Genomic DNA, 17,340 nt, shown 5'->3' with positions numbered 1-17,340 from the left:
TGCAATGTTCAGATATAAAAGTAAATTAAGATAGTAGAAAATGTTTTGAAGTAAAAAATCTAACATATCGTTTTGTTTCTGGCTTAGAGGGGCTGACTGGTATGAAACTTTGGCACTTACTTTCCGATTGTATTGGGTAGTATTGTAAGTTGATTGTCATCTACTTTGAGAGTAGTTAGTTTTTTCAAAAGACCTAAAACAGAGAAGAAGTTTTATTAATACATAAGAACAGATCTCTAACAGAAAATACAATATGAAAGAAAAGGAATCACTTGTGAGGAGTATTTGTCATGCCAATAGGTTGCACTCTGTTCATATAAACCTACAAATAAACCTACAAATTTGCATGTGCTCTAGTTTTGACTGTCCAGTTGCAAAAACTTTACCTACATCAGTGGGAGTTCAAGTACATCAAAGCAGACAAATAAACAAAATGTAGGGCTCCATAGAAACTTAAGTTGACAGCAATACTACCACATTTCCCTTATCTATTTTGCTGCAAATGGACCAGATGAAAAATTTTAAGCCAGCTGTGATTTAATGTATAATTAATTCGCAAGCACTAAAAAATAACATTTTTTTATTTGTGATACAAATTAAAAACAAATCTGAATTAAGCCTAATGATCAACAAATGGGCACTGAGGTATTGTGATGCAGTGATTATAATTATGGACTTGGAAAATTACAACATATGACCTCATACTCTTTTTGTTACCATAAATCCTTGAACTTGGATCAGCAGAAAGTACACAAACTTGCAATTTTAATATACCGAGTAGAAGTGGCCAAGAATTGAAGTTTCAACTATTTATATTTCACTGTCGGATTTATGCCTTTCATACCCTTACTGCCTACTCTATTCCCAGGGTTCTAAGGAGTAATAGCCACAGAGTAATTGAAGTACAGCTTCCTTTACCCAGCCATAATTTAATCTTTGGTATCAATATGGCTTAAATAGCCAAAGTCCAAGGGCAAAGCATGGTTAATTTTTGTTTTACATTGGAAATATGCATATAAGCTGTAGGCTACTTGTTTTGCATAAAACTAGTTTTGATGGATATGGTAGTTTCCATGGTAAAATGTGTTTGGGAATTACTAAATTAAACAACATTAAACATATTTCTTAAATGAAGTTTTCCTAGGAGCTTTTAATATATTAATGTAGCAATGTGACTCTCCAAAGTTATTGCAGAATGCGTGTAAGTGTGCAGGGTCTTGTTCAGCTAGTGTTTGATGAATGTGCTTTGAAAAGCATCGCTGTAGATCATGCCCATCCACCTCAAATATTCTGAGGATTCCTTAAAAGCATAAAGTCAGAATATATTTGAAATAAAAACCAATTATTACACTTAAAATTGCAGTACCCTCAGTTACATATTCTGTAGAAGCACTCAGAATCTCTAGTGAAGAGAAAGGGTCTCACTGTCAAACTGCTGTGAGAAAATATCTACAAAATATCAAAACTTAATACATCAGCTTGTGCCCCCAGGATACACTGCTGAAGATAGCAGCACCTGGGAAAGACGACAATTCTCACTGGGGTAATTTGTCTCTGAAGTTTGCACACCCACTGCCATATTTATCTATGTTTAAAGGGTGAGTGAATCACTTCAGTTTCTCTAGTGTGTATGTAAAAAATGTCAACCTTGGAAATATGAAAGAACTCCTAAGCTTGTTCATCAACTGTGAAAAGAAAACAGGGGACAATGAATTACAGCTAAATTTTTTATGACTTGGTAGCCCTAATCAAATGACTGCACCTGCCCACCAATGGAGCTAGAAGGTGGTTGACAGTCTCCATCACTTGACTGGGTCATAAGAAGTTTTGAGCTGGGTCACAAATGGCTGTGCAAACACCATGAAACCAGGTTGCAAGGTATCCTTTAAGAGAATGACAGTACTTAAGTCTAAAAGTAGTGGTGAAAAAATCTTGAAGCATGTTAGGGACTAAAACCAAAAGGTTGATGCAACAAAGTTTTTCGAAGAATGGAGTAGAGGCTCTGACAGCTGATAGAAGCTTCTGCAGCTTTAAAGGTGGAAGCAAGTTAGGTCTCTTTGCTTAGTTCCATGTCTGTGGATTTAAAGGAATCTCACTCATTTGTGATGTGGCAACTTTGTCACTCACATATTCTATCTACGAGGATGCTCTTTGGACAGATTCTGGAGCTTCTATAGGAATATGGTTGTCTGTAGAGCAGAAATAGAGCATCAACCTTACCTTCATTGCTCATGACTTCCTCGGGCAGATAATTCCTTTACTGCATTTCTATATCATATCTTCTTGGGCTTTCTTCTTCTACTCTACAGGAATCAAAGGCATTCTATCTTGTTCCTTCCCTCTATTTGGGTTTTTCCCTAATTCCCCACCTCTTTATCCTACACTCCCAACTAAGAAGTATTGAAGAGAAAGAAAGAGGAGGCCTTTTACTATTGTTTTAGCTACTTATATATAAATATATAATAAGCAGCAATGTTTTAAACATTAATATGATTTGTTATCAAAATAGCTAATATTTACACGACAGTTACAGATATGTAATAAAACTTTGAAAAACCAAATAGCTGTGTGCTCATCAAATCTGAGATTATAATAATTATCATATTATTATAATAGCTAATACAAGCACTTACTATGTGCCAGTTACTATCCTAAGCAATTCTATATATATGAATTCACTTATTGCTGAAAATAATCCCATGATGCAGGTACTACTACTGCCCCACTTAATAGATGAAGAAACTGAGCGCAGAAAGATTAAGTAGCTGGTCTAAGGTCACAAAGCTAGTAAGATAGAAAAGCCAGAATTTGAACTCAGGTAACTTGACTATGAAGTCTGTGTCCTTAACCATTAAGTAAAAAAGATAAATTATTTTGGAAAGTAAAAAAAAAATTAATTAAAGCTCTCTCTAGAGGAGCAAAAGAGCCCCCTTCATTTTCCCTGGAACCAGACAAGGAAAGGGATTCAGCATGCAGGGGTTGTTGAGTAAATCACTCCATTCAAATACCTCATGGCTGTAGAACTAAAATAGATGTGAAGGAAGTAAAGATTTTAATTTTAGTTGCTATTTTCCTTTATTGGTACTATGGAATTTCTTATCTTTTGTTCTTTTAAATGTTGGTAGCCCAATAATGTCAAAATAAAGAAGACAAGATGCAATTTCCCATCAGAATCAATCCCAATCAGAATCTATGAATTCTTTTAGGGCCTGAGGACACAGCTCTCAGTCTCCTATCTCAGATACTTCTCTTGATCAAGAGGGGGATTTTTGGAGGGAAGTCAGCTATTGTACATGTATAATCAGGGACTCTGGCAACTCTGCAGATGCATAAATGTAATCTTCCCTGAAAGGTCAATAGAGTTTAAAGATCTTGTCTGAGGCGTAAGCTACTATAACAAAGTTACTTTCCTAATTTGAGAACCATTCAGATTCTTAATTAAGGTATTAAAATACATGGTATCACCTGTCTATCCTAGTTGGCTTTATGTCAGCCAAGTATCCAATCTGATGTTTTCTATCACTTATCCATGCTGTCTTCCTCAGACCAGAAAGCTACTTTCCTGGTCTTCTTTCTTAAAGGAAGATATTTTAAACAAATAATTATATCATCTTTTGTTTTACTATGTGCCATTTTTGTTTCCAGGATTTCTAATTTTTTTTTAAAAACCACCTATTCTTAGTAAGAGTTCTTATTTTTGTTTTATTAGTTATTATTTTTATGAATGTCATCCTAACTTTTGTGTATTTGACAATCTACACATACTTAAAAATCATTTTTTACATTTCTTGGTGACTTTGGTTTCTCCTGGGTAAATTTTCCTATTTGTTTGAGTTTTTGGTTGTGGTTATAACATTAGTTTTCCTTTAAAATTTTCATTTGCATGCTCATTTGTGAAAGTGAATGTTTTCTCTTTACCGATGCTCACCCCTCCCTGCCTGATAGTTTTGTAGTTACCTCCCCTGACTCCCAAGTTTCTGGAGTGGGAGTATAAGGCATGTATTTTGACTAGGTGGTTATCTTGACTAGATGATCATCGCTGTCATCTTAATTAAAGGATGCTCTTTTTAACCATTACACTTCCTCACTTTCTACAACATAAAAGAGTATTTTCTAAACTTATCTAATTATAAGTTTCATCTAGGATGTTTAATAAAAACAAATTAGAGGGCCTACCACAAACTTACTGAATCAGAATTTTCAGAGAAACTGCCTGGAAATGTGTAAGTGCCTAATAAAACTGTCAGATAAGTCTTACAATGGAATGAGTTGGAAAAATACTGTTATAGTACAGTATGTGAGTATATAAATCAAAAAGTTATTAAATCTAGACAGAAAGAAATTCTAGCCTGTTTTTCAAAACTAGTATCCTCTATTAGCCTGAAGGAATATGAAAATGGAAGCAATCAAATAGTGAAGAAAAATTTGGAAAACTGCTTTATCTTCTAGCTTCCTTCTAATTAGAGTACCTAGGTGTAACTTAATTTTCAGAAGCTTTAATAAGTTCAAGAATATATGACACATTGTATTCAAAGAGTGTTTAAAAACTAACACCCAAAGTCAGGTAATTTGCTGATTATCCTCCTAAGTCCTCTCATAAATAATAGTAAGATATGTACACAAAACAGTTTACTTATTATTAAATTAGATTCTTTAGTTACCTTACTCATATAAAAATTTGTAACAAAAATGGATTGGGTGCTTGATAAATACTAACAGACATTCTCTGCTGTCATGAATCTTAACAGCATATAAAAGAAAATACATCTTTTTTTAAATAATAGAACTACAAAGAGATTTTATATTTATTATATATTTATGTTATTTTCAGATTATAGCAGTGTTATAACAGTATTGAAAATAGGATATAGCAACACTCTGTGGATAGAAGCTATTGTAATTTTATGGTGATAAAAGATGATATACATGGTTATCAAATTACTCTAAATCTAAGAAATCTACTTTTTACAGTAACATTTTACAACTTAAAAGATTTGAATTGAAAAATATATCAATTTGGTAGGATCATGTATTTTAATAGTAGAGCTTTCTTGAGTTTGACAATTATTTACCATTTCATTTTAAGATATTGGTAAAATAGTATTATACCAGTAATAATGAACTTTGAATAATGAAGTTTGTAATTCATTATTATCAGTCAGGCTAACAGTATATTCCCTATATCTACTGATAAACTAAGACTACGCCAAAAAAGAAAGTTTCATATATTTCATATAAACATTCATGACACAATAGAATATTCTTACCTATAGAGTCGGGCAACTGTTGCAACATATTGGATGACAGTAAGAGGTCCTCAAGGGCTTCACATCCAGAAATTTCCATGTCAACCGTTTCTATTCTGTTTTTTGACATATCCAGGTATACCAACATCTTTAACTTCCCTATAGACTTGATAACATTGCGTAAACTCAGGATTAGTTGAGAAACTTTCACAAGACATTTGAAAGTTGTAAAAACCACAATACTGTAAAACTGATTTTAAAAGCAACTACAACAATAATATGTGTTGGTAAGAATGTCGAGAAATTATAATCCTTGTACATTGCTAGCAGGAATTTAAAATTGTGCAGCCACTTTGAAAAACAGTTTGGCCATACCTCAAAATGTTATACATAGAGTTTCCATATCACCCAGCAGTCCCTAGGTGTATACTCCAGGATGCAACATATGTCCACACAAAAACACAAACTTTAAAGCAGTATTATTCACAAGAGCCAAAAAATGGAAACAACCTAAATGCCTATCAGTTGATGAATGGATAAACAGCATGTGTTATATCCATATGTTGTACTATTATTTTGCAATACATGCAAATATATATTACAAAATGGATGAACCTTGAAAATATATGCAGTGAAAAATGCCAGTAATAAAAAAAAAAAAACAAACAGCTGTTGCATGATTCTATTTGTATGAAATGTCCAGAATAGGCAAATCTATAGAGATGGAGAGTAGATTAGGGTTTCTAGAGGTTGGGGGTAAGGGGACATGGGAATGACTGCTAATGGCTTCAGGGATTTTTTTGAGATAGTGCAAATGTTCTAAAATTAGATTGTGGTGATGGCTACTCAACCTGTGAGTATTCTAAAAGCCATGGAATTGTATATTATAAATGGGTGAATTTTATGGTATGTGAATTATATCTCAGTACAACAGTTAAAACAAAACACAACAATCTCAAAGTTGCCACTGAATTAAATAAATTAATTAATAATAAAAAATAAATAACAATTGTCACCCAAACAGCATATGTTGACATATTGATTCTTACACTTTCAAATGCATAAGAAAGGGTTTAAATCCTACCAGATTCAATATTCTGTTATTCAACAGTTGTTTTTGAGAGTCTACTATGTAACAGGGCTTGTGTTATACATGGAGACCAATCATGAATAAGTCAACTAAGTATGAGGAGAGACTTGTCATGATACAGACAAAATCTGTATCCTTATGGAGCTCACAGTAGTGGAGGAAACTGTCAAACAAATAATTACAATACCCTATAATATATGCAATTAAAAAAACATGTAGAGAATGTCATAGAAGCACAGGGCTGCAAACTGCCTGGAAGACACAGCTTGGCAAGAAAAGGAGAACATGCACCTAAAAGAGAAAATGACATATACTGTTCATAGTAAAATGTGAAAAACCATGGCATGTTTGAGGAAGAGTGGGACATTTGATTTATAAGATTATAAGAAGACATGTGTTAAAAGGCCTTACATATTATATGAGGAGATGTAAATTCTACCTTTTAAGGAAGGAAAGCTATTCAAGAGGTTTTTGTTTGTTGGTTTTGTTTTGTTGAAAGAGAGAGCATGCATGTGTGCCCCAGTGTGCCTGTGAACACAGTGGGAGTAGGGGAGGAGCACAGATAGAGGGGAGAGAAAGAATCCCAAGCAGAATCTGTTCTGTCAGCACAGAGCCCAATGAGTGGCTCAACACCAGGAACCACGAGATCATGACCTGAGCCGAAATCAAAAGTTGGACCCTTAACCGAGTGAGGCATCCAGGTGTCTGTATTCAAGGTTTTTAAGACAAAGAATGACATGATTAGATTTGTGCTTTAAAAATCCAGCTTCAGGGAACTACAAAGGAGAGATTCTGTGATGAGAGTTGCAAAGACCCATCACGAGGATCTGGAAACAGTTTTTTTTTTTAAGTTTATTTATTTATTTTGAGACAGAGAGAGATAGTGTGCAAGCAGGGGAGGGCAGAGAGGGAGAGAGAATCCCAAGCAGAGTCTTCACTGACAGCCTGATGACAGGCTTGAACTCACAAACCATGAGATCATAACCTGAGCCAAAGTCGGACACTTAACTAACTGAGCCACTCAAGTGCCCCTAGAAACAATTTAGCTGAGGAGATAAGGGCCTGAATTAAGGCAGCGGAAGTGAGGAAGAAGAAGGGATGGGCTCAAAAAAAAAATCAGAAGTGGAATAATTAAACTAGTAACTAGTTGCTGAGGACAGGGAAGGAACAAAGTCATACTGTGAACAGGAGTAACAGGGACCGCTTAGCTGGGACATGGAGCACAGGAGTCAGGACAAGATAAAAGTCCTCATTTTCAGTTTCTTTCAGGGCATATTTTGCAAATAAATACCCTACACATAACTGTGTTCAGTGGATCATCTGTCTGTTTAATCCACCCGTATCCATTTTAATATATTGTCTCTACTTGTTTGACAGAATATAAATAAAAAAAAAAAACTTATTACACACACAAGCACACACTTGGCACTGTGCCAAGTACTTTGGCTATATTATTTGATTTAATGCTTCATATCTTTGCTTCTCAAAATGTGTTTTGCAGACCAGCAGCATTGGTACCACCTGGAAGCCTGTCAGGAACATACAGTCTTAGATCTCAGACGCACTCTGGACCTACTGAATCAGAATCTGCACTTCAACGCACAATGAAATTTAGTAATTAATGTCACACAATGGGAAGCAGAGACAAGGAGAAGTTTATGAGAGAGTGTTCTTAGGATCAATACCAGTGGGAAGACAGAGAGGAGAAAGGAGGCACGGCTAGGCAGATGAAGCAGCTGAGCTGGAATGAAATCTTCAGGAACTCCTTGGGTGGCCCTTTAAGAGTCACTGAGTTGGATTGCCTGGCAGTAGCAGGGTGAGTCTAAGTAAGGATGAGGAGCCAGGCCTTTATCACTGGTCATTGGGTACAGGCCTCCCAGACTAGAGATGTGACCCTGGGTAAGGAGGTTCTTTTCAGCTGGAGCAAATCCTGAAGAAGGTGGAAAGCTGCAAACAGTATTCCCAGAAGCTTCAGGAATAGAGAGTAAGTTCTTCATTCCAGGAGGATGATTCATGACAGCAATTATTACAAATAACATTCCAAGGTTACCCCATTAATGAGGGGTGGAGCTAAAATTCAAATCACTTTTCTCAGATTACAGACCACAAAGCCTATTGATTATATCAGCAGTCACTGACCTCTAACTCCGTAATTAACCCAGCATATATCTCTAGGTCTGTGACCTCACGCCCCATGGAGGCACAGAATGTGCGAAGTCTTGGAATAGATGAATAGTTGCTAGGCTAGGAACTGAGTACTTTGGGTGAGTAAAGCCAGAGGGCTGAATTCTCCCTACACCTGGAAATATGTCACTTGGAAAAATACTGTCACTTTACTTATAGATTCCCACCCTAAGGAGCTATTATGATACCATAACCATTCTTCTCTTCTGGTGAGCAAGGAAGGAATGATGTGTTGTGGGGGGGGGGCTCTTTTTTGTTCTTTCATCATGAGGAAATTTCTTTACTCTTTGAAGCCCCCTTCATTGTTATTTCCAGCACAACTCAATATTTTGGTGTGAAGTTTCTAAACATCATTCTTAGAAGCAAAACAACACTTTGGTGTTTATTTTTGAGTCTTTCTAAACCCTCACTTTCAAACACCTTATAAAAGCAATAGTAGCCTGCGGTGATAAAGACCTTTGAAGTCTAATGTCTCAGAATCCTTGGGGATATTGAATGCTGTTCCAACATCTCTCGATACAGAGGGCTCTATAAGTGAGCAGTAGATAGTAAATGAAAAAAGTAAAAGCCATCACAAAAGAAGATACTGGAGTTTGTTTAAAAATAAATACTGATTCAATGCATTGTTTACTCACATTTGGGTTGATTGATCTTAGAGTGACAGTGAACAAGATAGCTATGTAGAAGACTAACTTCTGATCATTAGCTCCTTTCTTCTCTGATTTATGAAAAATGGAGTAGTAAAATGATAGCTCAGGCTTCCAAAAGTATTTTAAAAGTATGTTACTTTAATGTACAATGATACATGAACTAATAATAAGATGATCTTGCTTTTTTCCCTGGGTCTTATAACACTAAATATTTAGGATTAATCATTTTGTGAAACTGATAGACTGGCTAGTTTAAGGCTACATTCAAGATTAGTCTCTCAAAGACACGTGTTTCTAGGTCCTTGCATAACAACTATTTGCCAGCACAGACATTCAGAAAGCCATGCCTCTTTATGGCAGGGAGGTGGGGGTATTCCCACAAGGAATAAAATAAAATATAAAAACTCAAGTGTACTAAAGTGAGAAATCTACGTAAAGCAGTATGTAAGAAAAATCTATTCTCACAACACTTATCTGTTCACAGACGGTTTCAACACTACTTTTCTATTTAGATAAAAAGCTTACTAAACAATATGAGGTCTGAATTGATTGTTAAGTTTGGATTTTGGAAATGTAATGACTATGAAAAATAAGATGAACCTAATTCTCATCTGTGCCCTTTGTTGATTCTCTAGCAGCAGGATTTTGGAGCTTGAGAATGAACAACAGCCCCTGGTGTTGGTTTGAATTACACTTCCACTATTTACTGGCTGCGTGACCTTGGGCCAGTTTCTTATTCTTTCTGTTTCAGTTTATCATCTGTAACATGGGGATAGTAGGAAACCCTACTTCATAGGCTTATTATAAGGACTCAAGGAGTATCTATTTGTAAAACATCTAGCATTTATCATGAGTTAGGCATTATCTAGGTGTTTTTGAATTAGTAAATATATTGAAGAAGCGGGTATAGACTTTTCTGATTAGACATACATTCCGATTTCTCAATCTCTGCACAGGGAATTGGTGAGTGTCTTCCCTGTGTTGCCCCAGGATTTGTACATACTTTGGCTATGGCACAAATTGGGCTCTACTACATGTAGTGGAATCTAGATCTGTCTCTCCTGTTATGTGTGAGTTCCTCAAACAAATGTATTCAAGGTCATTGAATATATTATCTTTGTAGCTCTAACATTAGCATGGTTTCTGGTTCATAGAGGTGTATTTGTAAACGGTTTTTGAATAAATCAATATATAAAAGATGTGCATGCTTTTTTGTTTTGTGTCTGTGATGATAGTATAAATGTATTCTTTTGATAAGAGAAGAAAGTATTTTTTTCCTGAATCTTTTGCCAGATTTTCTCTTTCATGTGGTCTCATGCTTGTTCAAAAGAGAAACACTTCTTGTTCTTGTTGCTTTTGCAATTATTTTAAGGAATTTTTTTTTTCAACGTTTATTTATTTTTGGGACAGAGAGAGACAGAGCATGAACGGGGGAGGGGCAGAGAGAGAGGGAGACACAGAATCAGAAACAGGCTCCAGGCTCTGAGCCATCAGCCCAGAGCCCGACGCGGGGCTCGAAGTCACGGACCGCGAGATCGTGACCTGGCTGAAGTCGGACGCTTAACCGACTGCGCCACCCAGGCGCCCCTTAAGGAATTTTTAATGTCAAGTCAAAAGAAGAATAAAATTGGCTTTGGGAACACACATCAAAATCTCAGTGGCTGAAGAGTTATTATAAATCCAGCTGCCCTGGCTACTCAGCCCAATTGTGGTTGCCGTGTGTGTGTGTGTGTGTGTGTGTGTGTGTGTACATGCTTATTTGACTGCATGTGTTATGAGTGGCAAGAGGCAATGTTTTTATTGGAAGCCACTATTTCACTGAGTGGGAAAGGCTAAATATTCAAACTCAATGAGTTAACTGGTAAACCTACTACTTAGGAGATATTACTGGATTGTCTGTGTGTTAGTAGAAAAAAAATGGACTCTAGTTGAACTTTCTATTTTTAACACCTGATAATTTGCCATTTACCATTTCAAAAATTCAAATGGGTTCTAATGGAAATCACCCAAACTGAGAGAAAGATTTTCATTTTGTGGAAAAGCTCTAACATAAGCAGAAACTATTATCTAGTTACCTATACAAATAAGTTTGATTTTGCAAAAATAAGACTTGGTATTATATGTAGCATTTTCTTTTTCAGTATATAACAATATAACTTTCTCAGTTTTAAAAATCGGTATGTGGAGAGATGAAAAATATAATCCTAAGAGAACAAGAGAATCTTTCATACATTTCGTATGCCTATACTATTTACAAAAGGTATGTGAAATACAAAAAATAAACAAACAAACTAGTGAAAAAACACTTGGTAACCAAACAAATGTTTTATTGTGAAAGGCAAACACTGATATTTATATATTAAGATTATTAGTCATTACCATTAATATATAGCACAGATGCTAGACAATGTGGCATAATAAAAACTTACATACCCCAGGTAGCACTTGTAATGCATTATTATCCATCCATAACTCCCTTAAATTTTGTATTTGATCCAGAACTTCAGGCTAGAAGAGAGGTAGGGAGAAGACAACACAATTAGTCTTTTCTTAGCACAATAGAAGTGTAATTTCTTGAATCTGGAAACTTTATTTGGGAATCTAATGTTAATCCTTTAAGAAGTTCTAAGTTTAACAGACTTTCATCAAAACTGAGAGTCCCTCGTATAGCTAACTTAGAACTCATCTGGAAACAATCAGAACAACAGTAATAAAAATTAGAATCTATAACTCTCTCTTAACACCTTACAATGATCCTTTGTAGCATTTATTACACTCTAATTACTCAATGTGTCTGTCTTCTTCACTAAAATATAAGCTTTTGAAGAGCAGAGCAATGTTTGTTTTTTTCATCTTTATTGTTTTTTTTTAATTTTTTTTAAAAATTTTATATTTTATTTTTTAAAATTTACATCCAAATTAGCATATAGTGCAACAATGATTTCGGGAGTAGATTCCTTAGTGCCCCTTACCCATTTAGCCCATCCCCCCTCCCACAACCCCTCCAGTAACCCTCAGTTTTTCTCGTGTTTATGAGTCTCTTCTGTTTTGCCCCCCTCCCTGTTTTTATATTATTTTTGTTTCCCTTCCTGTATGTTCATCTGTTTTGTCTCTTAAAGTCCTGATATGAGTGAAGTCATATGATTTTTGTCTTCCTTTGACTGACTAATTTCACTTAGCATAATACCCTCCAGTTCCATCCATGTAGTTGCAAATGGCAAGATTTCATTCTTTGTGATTGCTGAGTAATACTCCATTGTGTGTGTGTGTATATATATATATATATATTTTTTTTTTTTTTTTTTAATGTTTATTTATTCTTTTTTTTTTTTTTTAAATTTTTTTTTTATTTGACGTTTATTTATTTTTGAGACATAGAGAGACAGAGCATGAACGGGGGGAGGGTCAGAGAGAGAGGGAGACACAGAATCCGAAACAGGCTCCAGGCTCCGAGCTGTCAGCACAGAGCCCGATGCGGGGCTCGAACTCACGGACTGTGAGATCATGACCTGAGCCGAAGTCGGTCGCCCAACCGACTGAGCCACCCAGGCGCCCCTTTTTTTTTTTTTTTTTTTTTTTTTTTTAATGAGTTAAGTGGGTAGTAACGTTTTTTGGCAGCTTGTTCTTTAAATTTTTTTTTTTTCCAACGTTTTTTATTTATTTTTGGAACAGAGAGAGACAAAGCATGAACGGGGGAGGGGCAGAGAGAGAGGGAGACACATATATATATATATATATACACACACACACACACACATATATGTGTGTATATATATATATATACCTCATCTTCTTTATCCATTCATCCATCGATGGACATTTGGGCTCTTTCCATACTTTGGCTATTGTTGATTAGTGCTGCTATAAACATGGGGGTGCATGTGCCCCTTCGAAACAGCACACCTATATCCCGTGGATAAATGCCTAGTAGTACAATTTCTGGGTCATAGGGTAGTTCTATTTTTAGTTTTTTGAGGAACCTCCATCTGTTTTCCAGAGTGGCTGCACCAGCTTGCATTCCCATGTTTATTTTTTAATCACTATTCCTCACATCCCCATTGCTTGCCATGGTACTTGACACACAATAGGTTTTTATCATGAGTATGTGTTAGAGCCTTACACACAATTGCCCCCTCCCCCACCGTCCCAGGCATTGTATTACTGAGATATGATAATAGTATGAATCAGACCCACTCATTTTTTATCTCTGCATTTACTCAGCAAATTTTGATTGGTTGAACAGTGGGGATGCCTACTATGGTAAGGCACAGTGTACGATCCACAGTTATTCAAACTCAGTTACTGCCTTGAAGTAACGGATGATCTAATTGAACAGACAAATGCATATAAATAGCAGAAACAGAAGGTAGCATATGGGAGAAAAGAATAATGTAGAGAAGTTCAGAGAAAGGAGAGAGAGAATATGATCAAGGTGTAACACATAGTGCATAACGAAATTTCAATTCCCAAGTTGAAGCATTCTCTAAATTGTACCTCATGGGCAGCAGACTATATGGAAAGGTTAGAGGTTGCTATTGCTACCATCATTATCTTTTTATTCGTGATGACCTTTTTCTGATTTCTCTCTAGAAATTATCCTATTCAGGCCACCAGCTTCCCTTGAAGTTGATTCCTTCCAGGAGGGAAGTGAGGAAGGCCTAAGCTAATTGGTGCATAGTATTCACCTGGCCACAGGGTTGGCTGGAGGATGGGAACATGATCCATTCAGAGCAGTTGAGAAACAATGTTTCTTTCACTGAGGCTTCAGGGGAAAAGACTTGCTCTTCCCTGCTGGATTAGAAACTGGAAGGGGACAGCCCTGGGAGCTTCAGGTGTGAAGAAAAGGGGAAGGCTGTTTCAGTTAAGAGATGGATCCTGATGACATCATATTAGGCCAAAATTAAGCCACACCTGAAATCAGATGTTTTGTCTCTTTCAACTGAAAAAAAAAATTATCACTGAAACAAAGTACAACCATAGTTCAGTAAACTTTGAGACCTACTTAGGAAAACTAGTGTATTTTATAGAATAATAGTGTGAAAGAATGGAATTGTATATATGTTAAGATGAGAATATTGGTAATCGTGGGTAAGCAGGAGTGATGTACACACATCTTTGACACATTAGAAGGGCTTCAGAAACTGCTAGGACTAGTTTGGAAAGAGGCTCTGATACCTTTAGCTTGCAATTGCAATTAAACATGGTACTATTCCTTGGAGAAATTCCATTTACAACAAAGATCAAAATCTAAAGTTAGAGAGTGGCATTCAGCTGTGGACTCAGAGGCATGTGTGAGTAAGTGTGGGGGATTTTTTTTGTGTAGGAAAATATTCCTACTTTTACTGACACCAATAGCAAACAGTCAGTGAACTACTCCAACTGTATGATATGCTGGGCAAGGACGGAAAACATAAATCAGGTCGTAGGAAGCACACTCTGATGTGCAGAGACTTTGAAGCAGAGGGCTGGCTAGGAATAGTCAAGCCAGTTGGAAAACATCAGTCATATGGTGCAGATTTTCCTACACCCAGGCACCATGCAGACTTTATGAAAAGAGATAAGAGTTGCATACTGGAAACTTCAATACATCCTTATGTATGTGATAAGATGGAGATTAATTTATAAACTTCGAATGGTGAACATTACTCAAGATAAACTCTATTGTGTTGTGGTAACAAATTAATCCCCAAATCTCAGTGGTTTAACACCACAGGCTTACTTCCCACTCTCACTACATCCAGTGTCATGGGTTGCCACCATCTCAAGACTTCCAGAAGAGCCAAAGCAGAGAAGACAGTATAGAAAACTAGTCATTGCTCTTAAAGATCTCAGACTAGAAGGGACATATATCACTTCTGATTATACCTAATCATCTAGACTATTTCTATGGCCTCAAGTTTAAGAAAGCCTAAGAAATATAAGAGAAATTCATGAATTATTTGGTGAACACTACTGTCCCTGCTACATGGTGACACCATATATATAAAAAAAAAGAATGGCAAGAATGGATACATAGTACTTCAATAAGTCAGTTATCCCTTCATTCAGTAAGTACTTATTAAACATCACCTAAGTTCTAGGCATTACACTAGAGTCATAACGCATGGTGTGGTCTCTGTCCTCAAGAAAGTCATGGTCTATTTCTGCAGCAAATATGCAAAAAGCAAATACATGGCATTATGGGAAAATGAAGAAAGGGGAACCTATATGCCCTTGTAATGAGGAAGCCACATAACTATTCATGGAGCTCAGATGGGAAGGAGTTGGTCAGTAAAGAGGAGAGAAGAGGAAGCACATTTTAGCCAGAAGCAGAGAGATGAGAAATAGCATGATGTATGAATGGCAACAGGCGCTTTGCTTTACTGGGGTGTTAAGTTTGAAATAGAGTGAGTAGTAGAAAATGAGGCTAACAAAAGAGGGTGGGGTCTGTGAAGGTCTCATGTTAGGGAGATAGAACTTTATTACATGGGTGAAGGAACATCACTAAAAGATTTTTAATAGGAAGTGATTGTGGCAGATAGGTGTTAGATATATATAACTGTCCTGTTGGAAAAAGGAAAAGAAAACAACAGGAAATCTTAATAGGGCTAGTTACGAAAGAGATAATGAGGACTAAAGATAAAGAAGTTGAATTCAAAAAACACTTAGACAATGAAAACAATAGGATTTGGTGACTTAATATAGGGGTGAGAGTGAGGGTCATGCACGTCCCCCAGTTTCACAGCACCTGGTAGTTGTCACCAATGGAAATGCAGAATATTGGGCTGGAAACATATGAGAGAGACTGAATTTAGTGTTTTTTTTCTCAAAGGTTTTATTTAAGTTAAAGTTACTTAACATATAGTGTAGTATTGGTTTCAAGAGTAGAATTTAGTGATTCATCACTTACATACAACACCTAGTGCTTATTATAACAAGTGCCCTCCTTAATGTCCACCACCCATTTAGCCCATCCCCTGACTTATTTTCCCTCCGGTAACCATCAGTTTGTTCTCTATATTTAAGAGTCTCTTATAGTTTGCCTCCCTCTCTGTTTTTATCTCATTTTATTTTTCATTCCATTCCCCTGTGTTCATCTGTTTTGTTTCCTAAATTCCACTGAGTGAAATCATATGGTATTTGTCTGTCTCTAACTGACTTATTTCACTTAGCATAATACACTCTAGCTCTGTCTACTTCATTGCATATATATACATACACATTACATCTTCTTTATTCATTCATCAGTTCGTGGACATTTGGGTTTTTTTCCATACTTTCGTTGTTGTTGATAGTGCTACTATAAACAATGGGGTGCATGTGCCCCCTTTGAGTCAGAATTTTTGTATCCTTTGGAGAAATACCTCGTGGTGCAATTGTTCGGTTGTAGGGTAGGTCCAGTTTTAACTTTTTGAGGAACTGCCATACTATTTTCCAGAGTGGCTGCACCAGTTTGCATTCCTACCAACATTGTAAGAGGGTTCCACTCCTTTTCTGTGCAAACTTGCAAACATCTGTTGTTTCCTGAATTGTTAATTTTAGCCATTCTGACAGGTGTGAGGTGGTATCTCATTGTGGTTTTTATTTGTATTTCCCTGATGATGAGTGATGTTGAGCATTTTTATGTGTCTGTTAGCCATTTGGTATGTTTTCTTTGGAGAAATGTCTGCTTATCTTCTGTCCATTTCTTAACTGGATTAATTCTTTTTAGGGTGTTAAATTTGATAAGTTCTTGTAAATTTTGGATTCTAGTCCTTTATCTGACATGTCATTTGCAAATATCTTCTCCCATTCCATGATTGCCTTTTAGTTTTGTTGATTGTTTCCTTCACTATGCAGAAGGTTTTTAACTTGATGATGTCTCAATAGTTCATTTTTGCTTTTGTTTCCCTTGCCTTCAGAGACATGTCTAGTAAGAAGTTGTTGTGGCTGAGGTCAAAAAGGTTGCTGCCGGTGTTCTCCTTTAGGATTCTGATGGCTTCCTGTCTCACATTGAGGTCTTGCATCCATGTTGTCTTTATTTTTGTGCATGGTGTAAGAAAATGGTCCAGGTTCATTCTTCTGATTGTAACTGTCCCGTTTTCCCAACACCATTTGTTGAAGAGACTGTCTTTTTTTTTCCCATTGGATATTCTTTCCTGCTTTGTTGAAGATTAGTTGACCATACATTTGTGGGTCCATTTCTGGGTTC

The 17,340-nt window shown here is 36.2% G+C and overlaps 1 protein-coding gene across 9 annotated transcripts in view; it reads right to left on the bottom strand.

Moving 5' to 3' along the window:
* The window catches only part of LRRC7 (leucine rich repeat containing 7), a 571,671-nt gene that overhangs the window by 139,855 nt on the left and 414,476 nt on the right, over positions 1-17,340 (bottom strand). For all 9 annotated transcript variants that reach the window (XR_015254784.1, XM_086717266.1, XM_086717264.1 and 6 more), the window contains 3 exons: positions 11,604-11,678; positions 5,268-5,412; positions 121-193 (listed from right to left, as the gene is read on the bottom strand). Coding sequence is in view for 8 of the 9 variants with exons in the window: in XM_086717266.1 (XP_086573392.1) it covers positions 121-193; positions 5,268-5,412; positions 11,604-11,678 (293 nt within the window). In the remaining variant the exon portion in view is untranslated. The remainder of the gene's footprint in view (positions 1-120; positions 194-5,267; positions 5,413-11,603; positions 11,679-17,340) is intronic.

This window comes from Puma concolor, chromosome C1, assembly GCF_028749965.1.
Source record: "Puma concolor isolate L17-30 chromosome C1, mPumCon1.1.hap2, whole genome shotgun sequence".
Taxonomy (NCBI): Eukaryota; Metazoa; Chordata; class Mammalia; order Carnivora; family Felidae; genus Puma; species Puma concolor.
Note: the sequence above shows the minus strand (reverse complement) of the source record. Positions and strands in the feature narration are given on the sequence as shown.